General features: G+C 37.6%; 1 protein-coding gene across 7 annotated transcripts; it reads left to right on the forward strand.

Moving 5' to 3' along the window:
* The first annotated feature begins 59 nt into the window (after nucleotides 1-59).
* Nucleotides 60-15,099, forward strand: LOC135099912 (MOB-like protein phocein). Of its 7 annotated transcripts, XM_064002608.1 has the most exons (7): nucleotides 77-164; nucleotides 3,862-3,999; nucleotides 4,129-4,292; nucleotides 4,442-4,651; nucleotides 5,270-5,381; nucleotides 13,482-13,656; nucleotides 13,942-15,099. In XM_064002608.1, the coding sequence occupies exons 2-6, from the start codon at nucleotides 3,913-3,915 to the stop codon at nucleotides 13,605-13,607; spliced, it is 699 nt and encodes a 232-aa protein (XP_063858678.1). In that variant the 5' UTR covers nucleotides 77-164; nucleotides 3,862-3,912; the 3' UTR covers nucleotides 13,608-13,656; nucleotides 13,942-15,099. The 7 variants fall into 7 exon arrangements, with proteins under 7 accessions (XP_063858683.1, XP_063858681.1, XP_063858682.1 ...); XM_064002613.1 differs by lacking the exon at nucleotides 3,862-3,999 and having other exon boundaries at nucleotides 60-164; nucleotides 4,442-4,636; XM_064002607.1 differs by having other exon boundaries at nucleotides 13,482-15,099.
* Nucleotides 15,100-15,411: the final 312 nt, after the last annotated feature.

Below are 15,411 nucleotides of genomic sequence, written 5' to 3' on the forward strand. Positions count from 1 at the left end.
TTTTTTTATAAGTAATAATTCTGTTTACGGTAGGCCAATATATTCAGTAATAGGAAGGTGGAAGAAGTCATATATCGGAGCGCGATTTGAGACAAGTGGCGATGAAGATGGCGGACCAGACTGTGGTGGTGCTTCGGAGAAACAGGCCGGGGACGAAGGCTGAGGTGTGTGCTGGTGCATGTCCGGCTTACAGTGAACGTGTGAAGTATATATGGAGTGTCTCATCCCATCACAGAATATTACTGAGCGTTTAAAGTAATGCTAACAACCCTAGCCAGCCTCTCCACGGCTGCCCTCCTGGTAACTTGTTATTTAGGTGCCGTGCTGACGTTCTGTTGAGTCTTGCTAGGTATTTGAATCAAGATTCATCACAAGTTTTATTGAGTAAGACAGGATTGCTCCCTTCACTGGTGTTTTGAGGGCACAGGTGTGAAGAGGGATGAAGGGCGCGGCTTCCCCCACTCAACCCACTCTTGCAGACCACTTTAGGTCCTGGTGTCCTGGTGTGTTTTGAGGTGTTTTGGTGTGTGGTTGTCGTGTTGCTGTAGTGTTTGCTAGGTGTGGTGGTGTGGTACTGTTTAGTTGGTGTGGTGGTGTGATGTTTGTTTTGATTAATATGGAGTTGTGTTGTGGTGTGGTATTCAGTTAATGGTAATGTGATATGGTTTGAGGAAGGTAAATCTTTAGATAATGGTATCCAGCTAAGACTGAGGCAGAATTTACTCTTCTGATAGATTTCATGGTATTTGTAAATCAACAAACACTGATATAAGACAAACAAAATTTGTAGGTATTCCCAACTGTTCCTGTCATTCTCTGGAAACAATTTTGAGTCATTATTTCACTTCTCTAGTTTTAAATCTTTTATATTTTAATTATTTCTAATATTGAAACCTGTCACAAATTAGTTTTTTACTCATAAAAGTAAAAAGAAATTAGAGCAAGTAAATTAACTAAGTATATCCAAACCTTACTTTTAGACCTGCAAGGCTAACTTACTATAGTGGGATGCAAATATGAAAGTAATTTAGGTGAGGCAGGTGCAGGAATTCCCTACCTGGCAGCATTGTCATTTCAACCCCCAACCAGGGAATAGTAACTTAAGGTCACCAAGAAATCACCTGGAGACCTTGACTGCAGACATGGTCCCTGAGTAGCACACTATTGTTGTGTGTCATGGATTCATATCCATACATAAATCATTGTTATTATCCTAAAATTTGATACCATATAGAAATATTTGAAGACTATTTTAATTACTAAATAACTGATGTATGAGAAACTGTATGCCTGATTGGGGGTTGAAGTGACATTATTGCCTGGTAGGGAATCCCACACCTGCCCCATGTTAACCCCATGGAGCACTGACCCTGAGGGGTATAAGCAACATTATTCCTTATTGTGGAGTCTTACCTTTTGCTTGTGGTGGCAGGTTGGAGCCTTACAACATCTTGCAATCTGTGAAACTGTTAGGGATCTTCAAGGAGATATTTAAAATTATGAGAAATGTAAGTCCCTCCCTGTAGCTTGGGACATTTCTTCTGAAAGACAAACTCAGTTGGACCTATGGTTTTGAGGGGCAGGGTGTGAGTCCTCAGGTAAAGCTTCGGCTTCATTTGTCTTCACCCTTAATAAATTTACATTGCCTGCACTGTTTCCCTCTCGGCAATCAAAACAGATTTATTCCCTCAAAAATTAGAATTGCTCTCTCTCTCTCTCTCTCTCTCTCTCTCTCTCTCTCTCTCTCTCTCTCTCTCTCTCTCTCTCTCTCTCTCTCTCTCTCTCTCTCTCTCTCTCTCTCTCTCTCTCTCTGTGTGTGTGTGTATATATATATATATATATATATATATATATATATATATATATATATATATATATATATATATATATATATATATATATATAAAGAGAGAGAGAGAGAGGGGGGGGGGGAATCAGGTAAAATTGATCTATAAGGTCAATTTTACCTGACCTATGATAGGTCAATATCTCCATCTAGGTGTCGGTTAAGATGAATTTAGTCAGAACATCAGTGTTAAGTACAACAGTTTAACCCCATGTGGTTAGCCACTTACTGTGAAGAAAACTTTAAAGCTCCACCTGTAGGTAGGTAGTGGGAGGGGCTTTTATTTCTCAAGATTTGGAATTAAGTATAGCTGGTCAGATCATAATGCCCTTCCTACCTGGCATAATTTTTCCATGACTGTCCCTTATTTGTCACAATGGCCATGCCATTATAAACTTGTATTGTGAATTATGCAGAATGTCCTGGGAGCAAAGTCTCATATTTACAGATATGAAAGCTCAGGTCATTCTATGTTGGATATATTCTGTTGTCAAATACTTTTAACATGGTTTAGAAGTCAGGTATAGGACATTTTGATATGAATGCACTAAGAATTGGTGAGGGGTAAAGATGGAGGAGAGGGCAGTGTTGAAATCATGATATGTGTTACTTGATTACACATTAAGATTTTACTTGATTACACATTAAGATTGTAATAAATGAAGCTGAAATGTAATTCAAGCACAGTGTATCATTGCAACAAATAATAGCTAAAACATAAAGAAGGCCATATAGCAACAGCAACCAGCTGGACATTGCAGGATGGCCCGTGTGCAATCACTTGCCATTGATGTGTGTTCATATTTAAATGTTCTATAATTTCAAAACCATTGTGTTAATGCATTTCACCATAGAATATATCTGGCTTCAAGTGACCTGATCTTTCATTTGTGAGAATACATGACTTTCCTCCTGGTATGTACTGTACATGAGTTAAACATAACTCATATACAGTCTGTTTATAATAACTTTTTATAGATTCATCAGCTGGTATCATCTTGTGTGGCTCCTGTGCAAATCAACCTTTTGGTGGATAATTAAATTTATTTGAAGAAAATCATTCACTCTTGTGGCTCTTGGGCCCTTCATCCCCACACCACTTAGCTCAGTCTCTTCCACCAGTTTCTTTCCAGGGCAAGTTTACCCATGCATCATCCTCAAAGTCCACTTCCTGTGCTACTTCTACTACATTATCCCTTCATTACTTTCACAGCCTGCCACAGGGCCTTGCTAGTGTAAGCAGTTCTCAGTAGACCCAGACAAAGGACCACACACACACTCATATCATTCACACTTTTAGTTCTATCAGCTCCTGGTGGAAAGGGATAGTGTCATGGATCACCTTGCTATACTCCAGCAAGTTAGACATGGCACTTTTGAAGCCAAAAATAATTAGCAAAATTCTCATGGTCTTCCTTATTGATCTTTGTGTGCCCCTTCATGAGACTGTTTCTTACTTTGCACCTACTCCAATCCTGAAACCATAGCAGATACAGGGTACTTCCCATGGAGGGCCCCTGCTTCTAAATTGGGTCCATATGCCAATGGGTCCTGCCGAGTGAGTCCACACCCCCTCCAGGAGTCAACTAGGCCATGTCATTTTCATGCACTCATCACTGTTGCTGTCCATTCACCTCTATCATATACAATCTCCCTTGCTTGCTGCAGTCATTCCTCTTTCATTCAGTGGTCTCATCACACAATTAGTCTATTGTAGATGTGGCCTTCCTCTTAACCTTTCACATTGTACATTAGATTGCTTTTATTCTCTTTACTATAGTGGAACCAGACTAATTTGATACTTGAACTGTTGGCTGTTCATGTCCCACATTGCTGTCACGTTCACAGTTGATAGGAATATGAACACCTCTCTCATTTGCTCATACTATTACCCTTTGCCTTCATTATTCCAAAATTATAAGTTGTTATATATGACTATGTTTTTTTTTAATGGCTTTCAATTTGATGATGAAACATTGACACTATACTTCCGGTACACTTGGCAACGCATTTAGGCTGTGTGGCGCTGCCGCCCCAGTGTCCTTGACATGTGAATCCCCCAAGCCATGCCCTACTGGCCTTTGTCAGGTCAGGTCACTCTGGGGTTGAGGTGGCAACAGCATGGAGAGTACAGCCAACATCCTGAGTACCAAGTTAGTCTGGTTCCAAGTTAGTCTGGTTTACTGTTCTTTATTCTCTCCACATGCCCAAATGATGGTAACACACACTGTTCTGTGAATTCTCTCAAAGTGTAGAAATTACAACTACTGTATTTTTTTCAGAATTTTTATCGCTGGTGTGATGAAGCATACGAAGAGATGGATTCAACTCTTGTAGTTCAGCAGTATATTCAGCAAACTATTCGGCTGGATCACAACAATATTGATACCATCCTCAATGCCCCAGAGACTCAGGATGAGGGTGTGTGGAAGTACGAGCATCTAAGGTAAACATACCATGAACTCAGGGAAGCAGCTCCCTATGTGATAAATTTTAATGCTCAGGATTATCTGTGAATATAAACTATTTTTGTCTTTATTTAAGTCTTAAATTCCATTATTCTGTTCATTATTTTATTATTTTATTATTTTGCAGGCAGTTTTGTATGGAGCTTAATGGACTGGCTGTACGCTTGCAAGGAGAGTGCCAACCTTCAACGTGTACTCAGATGACAGCAACAGAACAGTGGATTTTTTTGTGTGCTGCCCATAAAACGCCAAAAGAGTGTCCAGCCATAGATTATACGCGCCACACTTTAGATGGTGCCGCTTGCCTTCTTAATTCAAATAAGTACTTTCCTAGCAGGTCAGTTGTTTTACCATAAAATGTGAAGTTACTGAGAAGCACTCATAATCGTAGTACTGAGTCTTGGATTAAAGTTAGTTAGTTATTTTTACTAACAAATTATACTCTGGTGTGCCAAGTTTTGCATCATCTTGATTTGCAAGTCTGTGTTTCTTGGTAATCTCTAAATATTCCACAATCACAGTTTCACACAATCATGAGGTTAACACCCCTTAAAAGTTTGTTCACACATTTCCAGTAAGGCTTTGATATTGAATAGTTACAAAGGCATGTTGGTTTCTGAGCTTGAAAATAATTTAACCAGATCTTGTTAATAAGCCATTCTCAACCTGTACAAGTATTCAAAACCTTCCATGAGTGAGATATGATGCTTGTTTTATTTCACTGATCTGATATTGTCAATCTGCCGGCAAATTCTTTAGCTACATGTACTGAATGTCATCCATGCTGGGGCTTCATGTCAAGTATTCATATGGATGGCTAGGTTTCTGAATGCAAAAACAATTTAGTCTCAGCAGCCAAGCAATCATTAAAACATGGCAAAACTTGTTCATCTCCAGAGTCAACCAAGCTTTCCATTTCTTGAATATATTATTGAATTTTTACATTCTTTTTCAGAGTGAGCATTAAGGAGTCCTCTGTAGCAAAGTTAGGATCAGTGTGTCGTCGAGTCTACAGAATATTCTCACATGCATATTTTCATCATAGACAAATCTTTGATGAATTTGAGGTATGTACAGCACTGAATCACAGACAAAAGAATTATTTATTCTTCTAAATCTGACTGATACAATATGCACTAAGACAAAATTCAAATATAATTTTGAAGGTTAAAATAGAAATTCCTCCATTATGTGTGATTATAAGATTTACCAACCTAACAGTCTGTAATTTTAATTATAAACATATGAAATTTTCAATATAAACCATGTGATTATGAATGGATGAAAATTATAATTCTGAATATGTGCTTGTAAATACAAGAAGTTTCTGCTTAAACCATGTGATGATGTGAGTTCTGTCATGACTTCATGAAATTTCTTTCTTTGAAATACAATACTGTAGATTTAATGGAAATCAGACAGTATCATCATTCAGTGACTATATGGTGGGATAAATTGTTACAGTATCCATTAATTTATGCCACTGTTGGTTTTTCTCAGAAAATATCTCCATGAAGCTGTTTATAATTAAAAAATCTTGCATGCACTCCTTACTGTGGGCTGTCTCTGGACTTGAAGGCCCATGTCACCTTGGATTCCAAGGTGGCAATCTAACCAAACAAAACACACTCCTTCATTCTCTTCGTGTGTTCTCTTTCTGTCCCTTTATTGAATCTCTTGTATAGTTTGGACTACTTACATAGAATATGCCATGAATTTTGCTTAGTATCCAAAGAAAAATTCAAATAGAAGTGCTTGAGGAATCTTGCAGTGTATTAAGGGAAGGCGGTATGTTCCTTGAATCATAACTCATTGATATGTTTTTTTTTCTGATCTTATGAAAATTTCCTTGAAATTGAGCTCAAACTCAAGAGTTTCTAGCAGTTTCTAGGAATGTAAAAGAGCTTCAGAGGGTTATGGTAATTTCTTGGTCTGGAATTAGGTAATTGTGTCATCAGATGATATCAGCAACATCATGGGGCTGTTGTCTGTCATCTGAATTAGTTGTTGGAAGGGATTTAATGTTCATATCACACAATACTATCTAGAATAAGTATAATTGAAGTATGTTCCTGTACTGTTTTGTTTCACTATCTAGTCAGTAACAAAAAAAGGTAACAAAAACATTGTGCAATTGCAGGATTACATATTGAGATTTAAAAAAAAATCATATAATTTCAATAATTCTTTACTTACTGTTATTTATTTTGTTGGCATCCCTCGTCTCCTAAGACACTCTTGCAGTTGTTCAGGGACAGAATCTGTGAGATTCTGGAGTAGAGAGAGGTAAAAATTATGCCATATCTTCAGAAGGGCTGCTTGTAGCTTTGGAACAGTTGATTTTTTTTTTCTTTTTTTTTTTTTATGTAGGAGGGACACTGGCCAAGGGCAACAAAAATCTAATAAAAAAAAAAAATGCCCACTGAAATGCCAGTCCCATAAAAGGGTCAAAGCAGTAGTCAAAAATTGATGGATAAGTGTCTTGAAACCTCCCTCTTGAAGGAATTCAAGTCATAGGAAGGTGGAAATACAGAAGCAGGCAGGGAGTTCCAGAGTTTACCAGAGAAAGGAATGAATGATTGAAAATACTGGTTAACTCTTGCATTAGAGAGGTGGACAGAATAGGGATGAGAGAAAGAAGAAAGTCTTGTGCAGCGAGGCCGCGAGGAGGGGAAGCATGCAGTTAGCAAGATCAGAAGAGCAGTTAGCATGAAAATAGTGGTAGAAGATAGCTAGAGATGCAACATTGCGGTGGTGAGAGAGAGGCTTAAGACAGTCAGTTAAAGGAGAGGAGTTGATGAAATGAAAAGCTGTTGATTCCACCCTGTCTAGAAGAGCAGTATGAGTGGAACGCCCCCAGATATGTGAAGCATACTCTATACATGGATGGATAAGGCCCTTGTACAGAGTTAGCAGCTGGAGGGGTGAGAAAAACTGGTGGAGATGTCTCAGAACACCTAACTTCATATAAGCTGTTTTAGCTAGAGATGATATGTGAAGTTTCCAGTTCAGATTATAAGTAAAGGACAGACCGAGGATGTTCAGTGTAGAAGAGGGGGACAGTTGAGTGTCACTGAAGAAGAGGGGATAGTTGTCTGGAAGGTTGTGTCGAGTTGATAAATGGGGGAATTGAGTTTTTGAGGCATTGAACAATATCAAGTTTACTCTGCCCCTGTCAGAAATTTTAGAAAGATCAGGAGTCAAGTGTTCTGTGGCTTTGCTGCATGAAATGTTTACCTCCTGAAGGGTTGGATATCTATGAAAAGACGTGGAAAAGTGCAGGGGGGTATCATCAGCATAGGAGTGGATAGGACAAGAAGTTTGGTTTAGAAGATCTTTAATGAATAATAAGAAGAGAATGGGTGACAGGACAGAACCCTGAGGAACACCACTGTTAATAGATTTAGAAGAACAGTGACTGTCTACCACAGCAGCAATAGAACGGTCAGAAAGGAAACTTGAGATGAAGTTACAGAGAGAAGGATAGAAGCTGTAGGAGGGTAGTTTGGAAATCAAAGCTTTGTGCCAGACTCTATCAAAAGCTTTTGATATGTGATGTGTCACACTTGTGGAGTTTTCTTTTCATTATCATCATGGCAGTTTCTGGGCTAGTTATTGAAGTAGGCAACCTGACAGTTCCAATCACTCATTTAATTTGGGTTTACATGGGGCAGTTTGCGGCTGGTTTTAGCCAGAAATATGCTGTCGGGAGTGAAATGCAGCTGGGATATACTGAATTTCTGGACCAGCCAGGAAACCACCATGTCAGTCTATTTGGCTGCCTTCCTGGCATTTTTCCACGATCAAATGAGAATAGGCATCAATATAAAATATAAATATAGGAGAGATATTGTTGGAAAATGTTTTACTAATAACTACTGAGTGTACCATTATATACAATAAATAAATAGAATATTTGAATTTATCAAAATTTTGAAAAATAGATGCAGAATTGGTTTGTTTACATTGTCATTGGGGAAGCCAGTGGCCCAGCATGTATGTACCAGAAGGCATCATGAACACCACAGCCTGCAAGGCTATATAGATCAGGAATGAGTCCACTCTCATTTCTTCTTTTACTTTTTCTTCAAGCACAGCAAAATTGCAACTATAGCAACCAGCTTGTTGGAAGACTTCATCTTGATTGTTCATATTTTGATGCCGCTGGCCAGCGGGCCATTGGCTGCTCTCGATTGTGTGAATGCTTTTGGCTGAAACTTGCCAGCTGCTCCAGCTGGAACCAGCCAGGTGGAAAAACAGCCCCATGTAAACCCACCTTAAAGGATGTGGCAAGGTACTTTTTCTTGCGTGAAGAAAGTTAATGTTAGCATCTTCATATGACTCTATTAAATTATCCATTAAGAGTTCAAAATAATTTTGACTTTTTTGGTAACACTAGAAAGTATTCAATATCATCATACACTAATGAGAGTATCAGGATACTTTGTAGTGCCGTGGTTGCACTTGGGAAGGTAAAGATTACTCCACATCCACTGTACCCCTAGCCTGCCCTGCTAGCACTCACAGAAAATGTTGCCTCATTGCTCCACAACACTTGTCTCCACCTACTGATACCCCAATTACACCAGGTATTTCTTATATATGAGGGTTATGTTCTGTGAAACGCTCGGATGATGAGAATTTGCATATATTGAATCCGTCTTCTCATTAATTATAGGGGGTTGTGTTCCATGACCAATTTTTGAACCCACTAAATATTTATTCTGCCACCGTTTCACAAAATAAAGCACTAAAGCAATAGTAAAACACATTAGTAAGGATAAATACTACTAGGAGCTGGATCTTTAGGACCTATAATGTTATCACAGAAGAAGCACTAAAGAAGAACAAAATAGTTGTTCCAAACATCACAGAGTGAATAGTTCATCTTGTAATGGAAGTGAATGCGAGACTGATAATATCTGTGCTTGTGGCCTATGTGGATTGTGTGTGTGGTGCGAGGAAAGCACGGGAAAACATTTGCACCCACCGTTCACTATTGGGAGTTGGCCTACCTCACCAACCAGTTGCACCACTGCTGCTGCTCACATAATAGGGAGTTTTTCTCACATGCTGGGAATACTTGGCACATTTAGGTTAGTTGCATATGGTAGAATTCACAAGTTTGAGACTCGCAAATATTGAATACCCAGTGTATGATATTTCTTTATAAAATGTACTCTGTATTCAATTTGTTTTTTGGTAAGGACTGGTTTTGGCCTGGGTTTGTGGTAGCAGTACTCCAGGTCCTCATGCAAGATTCTTTGTACTGTCATTATAGACACATTACCTTTCCTTCTATGATAATATTACATTTGGTTTCTCTTTTCATAGTGTTAAATTTCTGCTGAGCAACTTTTTCCTCACCCATACCTCACTTTATGCTCTGATATAGGTATCCCACCACCATCTTTGAACCTATTTACTCACCAGTACACAATTCTCTCTCCAACTCAGTATTTCTTTAATAGTTTTCTTGCTTTGCACAAGGGAACCACAAATACTATTTCATCAACCATAATGAGCAATCTAGTAACTACTGGCAGGTGAGATGGAAAGATATGCAACTGTAACTTGCAGAAATCAACTCAAGATTGCATACACACACATAAAAAAATAATAATAACAATAATGCACAGCTGTCAAATTTATATTAAAATCATTAATGTGTGTGTGTGTACCCAATGCTACCATCTGTTGCTAGGTGAGATATTATCAGTGCTCTGGGCTTGTCCTACAGTCTGTGAACATTGATCTTGTATTGTAGCAGCACACACTGCTCAGGGAATGTGTTTTACTTAAGGCCTCCCAGCAAGCATTAAAAATGGGCAGGGAAAAATTGACTTATTGGTGTCTCAAGTACATCTTTCCTCTTTGCTCACAGCTGTAGCAATAATGACCAGTATTAATTTCCAGAGTTAATTTCCAGTTTTCACTGTGTCTTTGGTTGTCTTGGGTTGAAATGCTTTAGGTTCTCTTCATGTTGTGGTGTTTCTAGTGATGAGCTTGAGGGAGACATGTTCAATCATAGATCTTCACATGTTGGGCTTGAATGTTGTCCATATAGTAAAACATGCAAAACTTCCAGAAACACGCATAAAAATTTGTCATGGGAGGCAGTGAGGAATTATCTTTTCACAGTCATGGTGATGGCATCCCCACTGCCTTTGTAGAGAAGCTAGAACCCATGGGGTAAAGATAAAAGGATGCCAATACCATGGTTGTGAAAAGAATTCCACACTGCCTTCCTTGATGAATTTTCATATGACATTCTGGAAGTTTTGTGCTTTTAAATTCACTGTATCAACACCATTCAAGCCTGACATGTAATGATCTATGATTGAATGATATCACTGTGACTTGTCTGCCTCACTCTTATCACTACAAACAGCACAGCATGAGCAGAGCATAATGTGTTTCAACCTGAGAAAAAAAAGCCGGTTTCATGTCACCAAAGACATAATGAACACTGACACTGGTAACCAGCTTAATACTGGCCATTATTCCTATGGCCATGAGTGAGGAGAAAAGATGCACTTGAGATGCCAATAAGTCAACTTGTTCTAGGCCATTTTTTTATGCTTGCTGAGAAGCCTTAAGTAAAACATGCTCCTTGAGCAGCATGTGCTGTCACCATGCAAGATTGGTGTTCGCTGACTATGTCATCACCAGCCAAATTGTAGCCTGATACTTGAACATAAAGTTTGGTTTAAACAGCAACAATTTCTGAACCACAGAAGCAATCAATCCAGGTGAAGTTTGACTGAAATGACTGAGCCATGGTCTCACAAGGAACCTAAAAACACAAACTTACATGTCTCTTCTTCAGTTATTATTCTCTCTTGGGTCAGTATGTTTAAAGATACTGAATACCACAAAATAGTGATGAGTGTTTCATACCCATTCACTTTAACCATACCTCTTGGAAATAAAGGGCCATAAGTTGAAGTTCCCATATTGGAATCTTCAGCAGAAATAGCCAGTAAATTTTCCCAAAGGGAAGTGTTTCATTCTTTACAGTTGGTGCCATTTGACATGATCATGGCGAGTTGTGCACTAAACAACTGCATGCCCATTATTTTGCCACTGCCTTCACAAACATGGTGGGTATGGTCCAAGATAAGTGATAGTACTTTTGGCTCACTTAAGGTGCTTAATAGAAGAAAATCCCACCATAACAGCAAGACACCTGCAGCTACAGCCTGCCTGCCCTAAAAGGATCCTAAAGTTGCATATGTGTGTATGGTGGCAGTGGCTGCAGGGGTGGCTGCAGGCCACCCTTCATGGTAAACTTGCATAACTGTATGGCATTGGCACAGTAAACTTGCATAACTATTTATGGCAATGGCAGCCTGTGCTTCTCTTCTCTAATCTTGCTATGCTACACAGAGTGTGGTAGTGACAGTGGTGGCTGTAGCCTGACCTCACTAAACTCATAACACTGTGTATGGCAATGGCAGCAGTGGCAGTGGCAGCACGCATGCTCCCGTCATTAGTGTTTCCCTACTCTACATTACAGACTTTTCAGTGACTTGATGCAGCCAACCCCTTGTTAGGGCTTAAGTTCCCTGCTTTAAAGGATGACTTGAAAGCAAACTGACCCCCTCATGTTAGACACAATTTATGTTTGAATATTGTGTGTTAGTGGTGACCTGACTATACTCTAAAGCATTCATTTGCACAAATCAAGATTGGCATTCAATTAATTCATCTACATTTATACCAAGTTTGACAACCCATTAATTCATGATCATTTATAACATTGTATTTAAGGAATGAATAATGAATTATTAAGATTCAAGAAAATAGGCTTTACAAACTCTTCACTTATCCAGTGCAACCTAACCATTTTAGCTTGTTTCTTTTTCTCCATTCCAACACTCCAATTGTACAGGTGCTCATAACACACCTTTCGTATACTTATTTTTTCACCCCTTCCCATCTTTACTTCCACGTGCACATTTCTCACTTTCACAACCCTATCAAGTGATCCTACTATGATGTTCCTAATTTCACAAGCTTCACTCCATTATTTCTTTACCCATTTCTTCATATTTACTTACTGTATTTCCCATAATGTAAGATACATCTGGAGTATGAGATGCACTTATAATTTGGCAAGATGTACTTAGGAGAAATGAAAACCACTTTTTTTTATTGTCATATTTTCTTAAATATTTTAAGTAGAATCATGAAAAAAAAAAGAAGTGCATAATCTTTGCATTGGTGTTAATGTCCAAGTCATTGATGATTTAGATCAGCAAGTAGAGATTTAATAATGATATATCAACTCCCACTCCACAAGTGTGGTGGCCTGTATGTGTTCATTATGCTGGATGTGGCATTGATTACACCTCACATGCTGTCAGCTCCATCCTGTCTAGCCCATCTGCCTTTAATGCTCTTCCCATAGCTTAAAAGATATACTATTCCACTGCCCTGAATGTTCCAAAACTGTGACTCCATGTCTTAAAGAGTGGACAAAACTGGCTTATCTGTATGCTTAACCATGCATCGTGATGTGTGTGTGGCTGTGGCTGTATTTACATCAAGACAATAATATAATAGACTTTATGTTAGTTTTACATATTTCACATTGTTTTGATTCACAATTATCAAATCATACATTTATAAACATGTATTCTGGGAATATTTGGAACTATTGTGTCAATAAGAGGTGTTTTGGTTGTTAGTCTTGTACCAGAGTCTTGTACCAGTGACAGTAATTTCTGGGCTTGCAAAAACCTAACCAGCGGGGCATAAGACGCAGGATATTTTTTTAATCTTCTTTTCTTAAAAGAAATGCATCTTATATGGCAGGAAATACACTAAATTCATAAATACTTTGAGCTCTTTCATCTCCATTCTCTCTCTCTCCCCATATTCATCTCATAACTTTCCATTGCTGGCACTCAGCTTGGCAAAAGATGTAAAGTGGTTATGAGAGGAAAGAGAAATGGAAGAAGTTTTTATATTTGAAACTTTATGTTTATAACTAAAATTGGAAATTGTTAAATAGGTAAATATTTTAATGATGAGTACATAGATGAATAAATGGATTGCCAGTCTTGATGTATGCAAATCAATATTTTACAAATATTTAATGATTTAAAATGCTAGGACATGCTAAATTCATGCATCATTTTAATGACCCTTTCTTTTCACAGACGGAGACCACCTTGTGTCGAAGATTTACTGTGTTTGTAACAAAATATAATTTAATGTCTAGAGACAACCTCATCGTTCCCATTCTAGAGGATGAAAGTGCTGGGCATGGGGAATCGGAAGCCTAATGGAAAAGCATGTATCGTATTATATAGGATGATTAGCACATAGTAATTGGTAAGCTTCCCTGGATTAATATCAGTCAATACTGTAGTATAGATAAAGATGATTTCGAGGTAGAATTTGTGTTTATATAAATATTTAAATTATCTGTACCATTTAATTCAATACTCAGTCACATGTGTAGTGTAGAGCCTTTTACTGATTCTATCATTTGTTTACAAGATGAAAGTGAAACTAGGTATTGTGATTTTTAAGGTTTTTGTATTTTTTGGAAAAAAAAGCAATTTGTCACAGATGTTTCATTAATATATCTTATAGAAAACATTAAATACATTCCAGGTACACTGCAGTCACATGTGGATTAAAAAATAGTCTTCATGCTCAGATGATTGTTGGGAAGCAGTTATCACATCAAACAATGATTTCCTACTTACGATGATTGATTCTTGACATTTTTGTTTGGATAATATCACATAGTTTATCTGATAAATTTTAGTGTGTTCTTGATTTGGATGTAAGAAAAACATGTATGTAAGTTTTCATAATTAAATTCCTACGAAATATCGTGTAATAATTTTATGGTGTTTTCGATAGTGAAACCATAATTTTATTTGATACTTCTTTGTGTGTATAATCTTCTGAATCATTACTGTTACTGGATCTCTTATATACTCATACAAACTTTGTGGTGAGTTGAAGAATGACAGATTTTTGCAATATTGATTTGAGAATTAGGTGAGAGAGCCAGTAACTATATCATCTCGTAAACATATGCATGTTCCATATTAAAAAGATATTTATTAAGAAATGGTGTGTACAATTTGTACTGTATATTAAAGGTATTCTTTTTTTTTATTTTTATCTTTTTTCTGAATGGGTTATTTTTACCCAGTCATGATAATTCAGATTGAAGCATTCATGCACAAATGATGGTTAATTTTGAAGCATATTTAAATTTTTTGATTTGCTACACAGGTATTTTATATTTTGAAGTGGCTACACATATGTTTCACCACATGAAATTTATAACTGGATACAATTCTTTGTAATGTGTGTTTTTAAGTAATGGGTTTCTGTATTGAATCTCACAAAGTATGTTTCAGCCCCAAAGTCTTAATATATATTACCTTATTTATTATGAAGCAGAAATATTTAATTTTGTCCTTGAATTTAAAGAGTTTATTATGACAGAACAATTTTTGTCATTTTGGCTTGCATTGTTGGGCAGAAACCCTATCTGGGCCCATACCCACAAAATTTTTGAAATGTGTATTGGGTTTTCTTAAGGTAGTGACAAACCACATGATAGGAGGGGAAGCTAATGTCTTGGTAGTGTTGAGGAATGTTCAGGAGAGAGATTTGGCAGTGGAGGCAAAAATGAGAATGCTTGAAGGAATTCTTGTAGCAACTGTTCTGTATGGTTGTGAGGCATGGACTCTAAATGCTGAAATTGTTACATCTTAGAACATCACTGGTCTCATACATGCTCAATAGATATTTGTGCTTTTCCTTAATGGTATCCTATTCATCAGCAAATTTGGTATCTATCCATTTTTTCCATGCAGCTGCTATGCTTACTCCTGCTGCTGCTGCTGCTGCTGCTGCTGCTTCTCCAGTCACATTAGGACAACATCTAGATAGAAAAACTGGTCCAGTCATCTTTACTCTTTACTCTAATTCTGTATTGCAAGGTAATATCCCCTGAGGAGCAGGTAGCTGTAACAAAGCACTATATCTATGTATTTAAACTCGAAATCACACTTGTAAGCATTTCCTGACATATTAATCTCTAGGTCTCTAGGGTAAAAG

Source organism: Scylla paramamosain, chromosome 4, assembly GCF_035594125.1.
Source record: "Scylla paramamosain isolate STU-SP2022 chromosome 4, ASM3559412v1, whole genome shotgun sequence".
NCBI classification, from domain to species: Eukaryota; Metazoa; Arthropoda; class Malacostraca; order Decapoda; family Portunidae; genus Scylla; species Scylla paramamosain.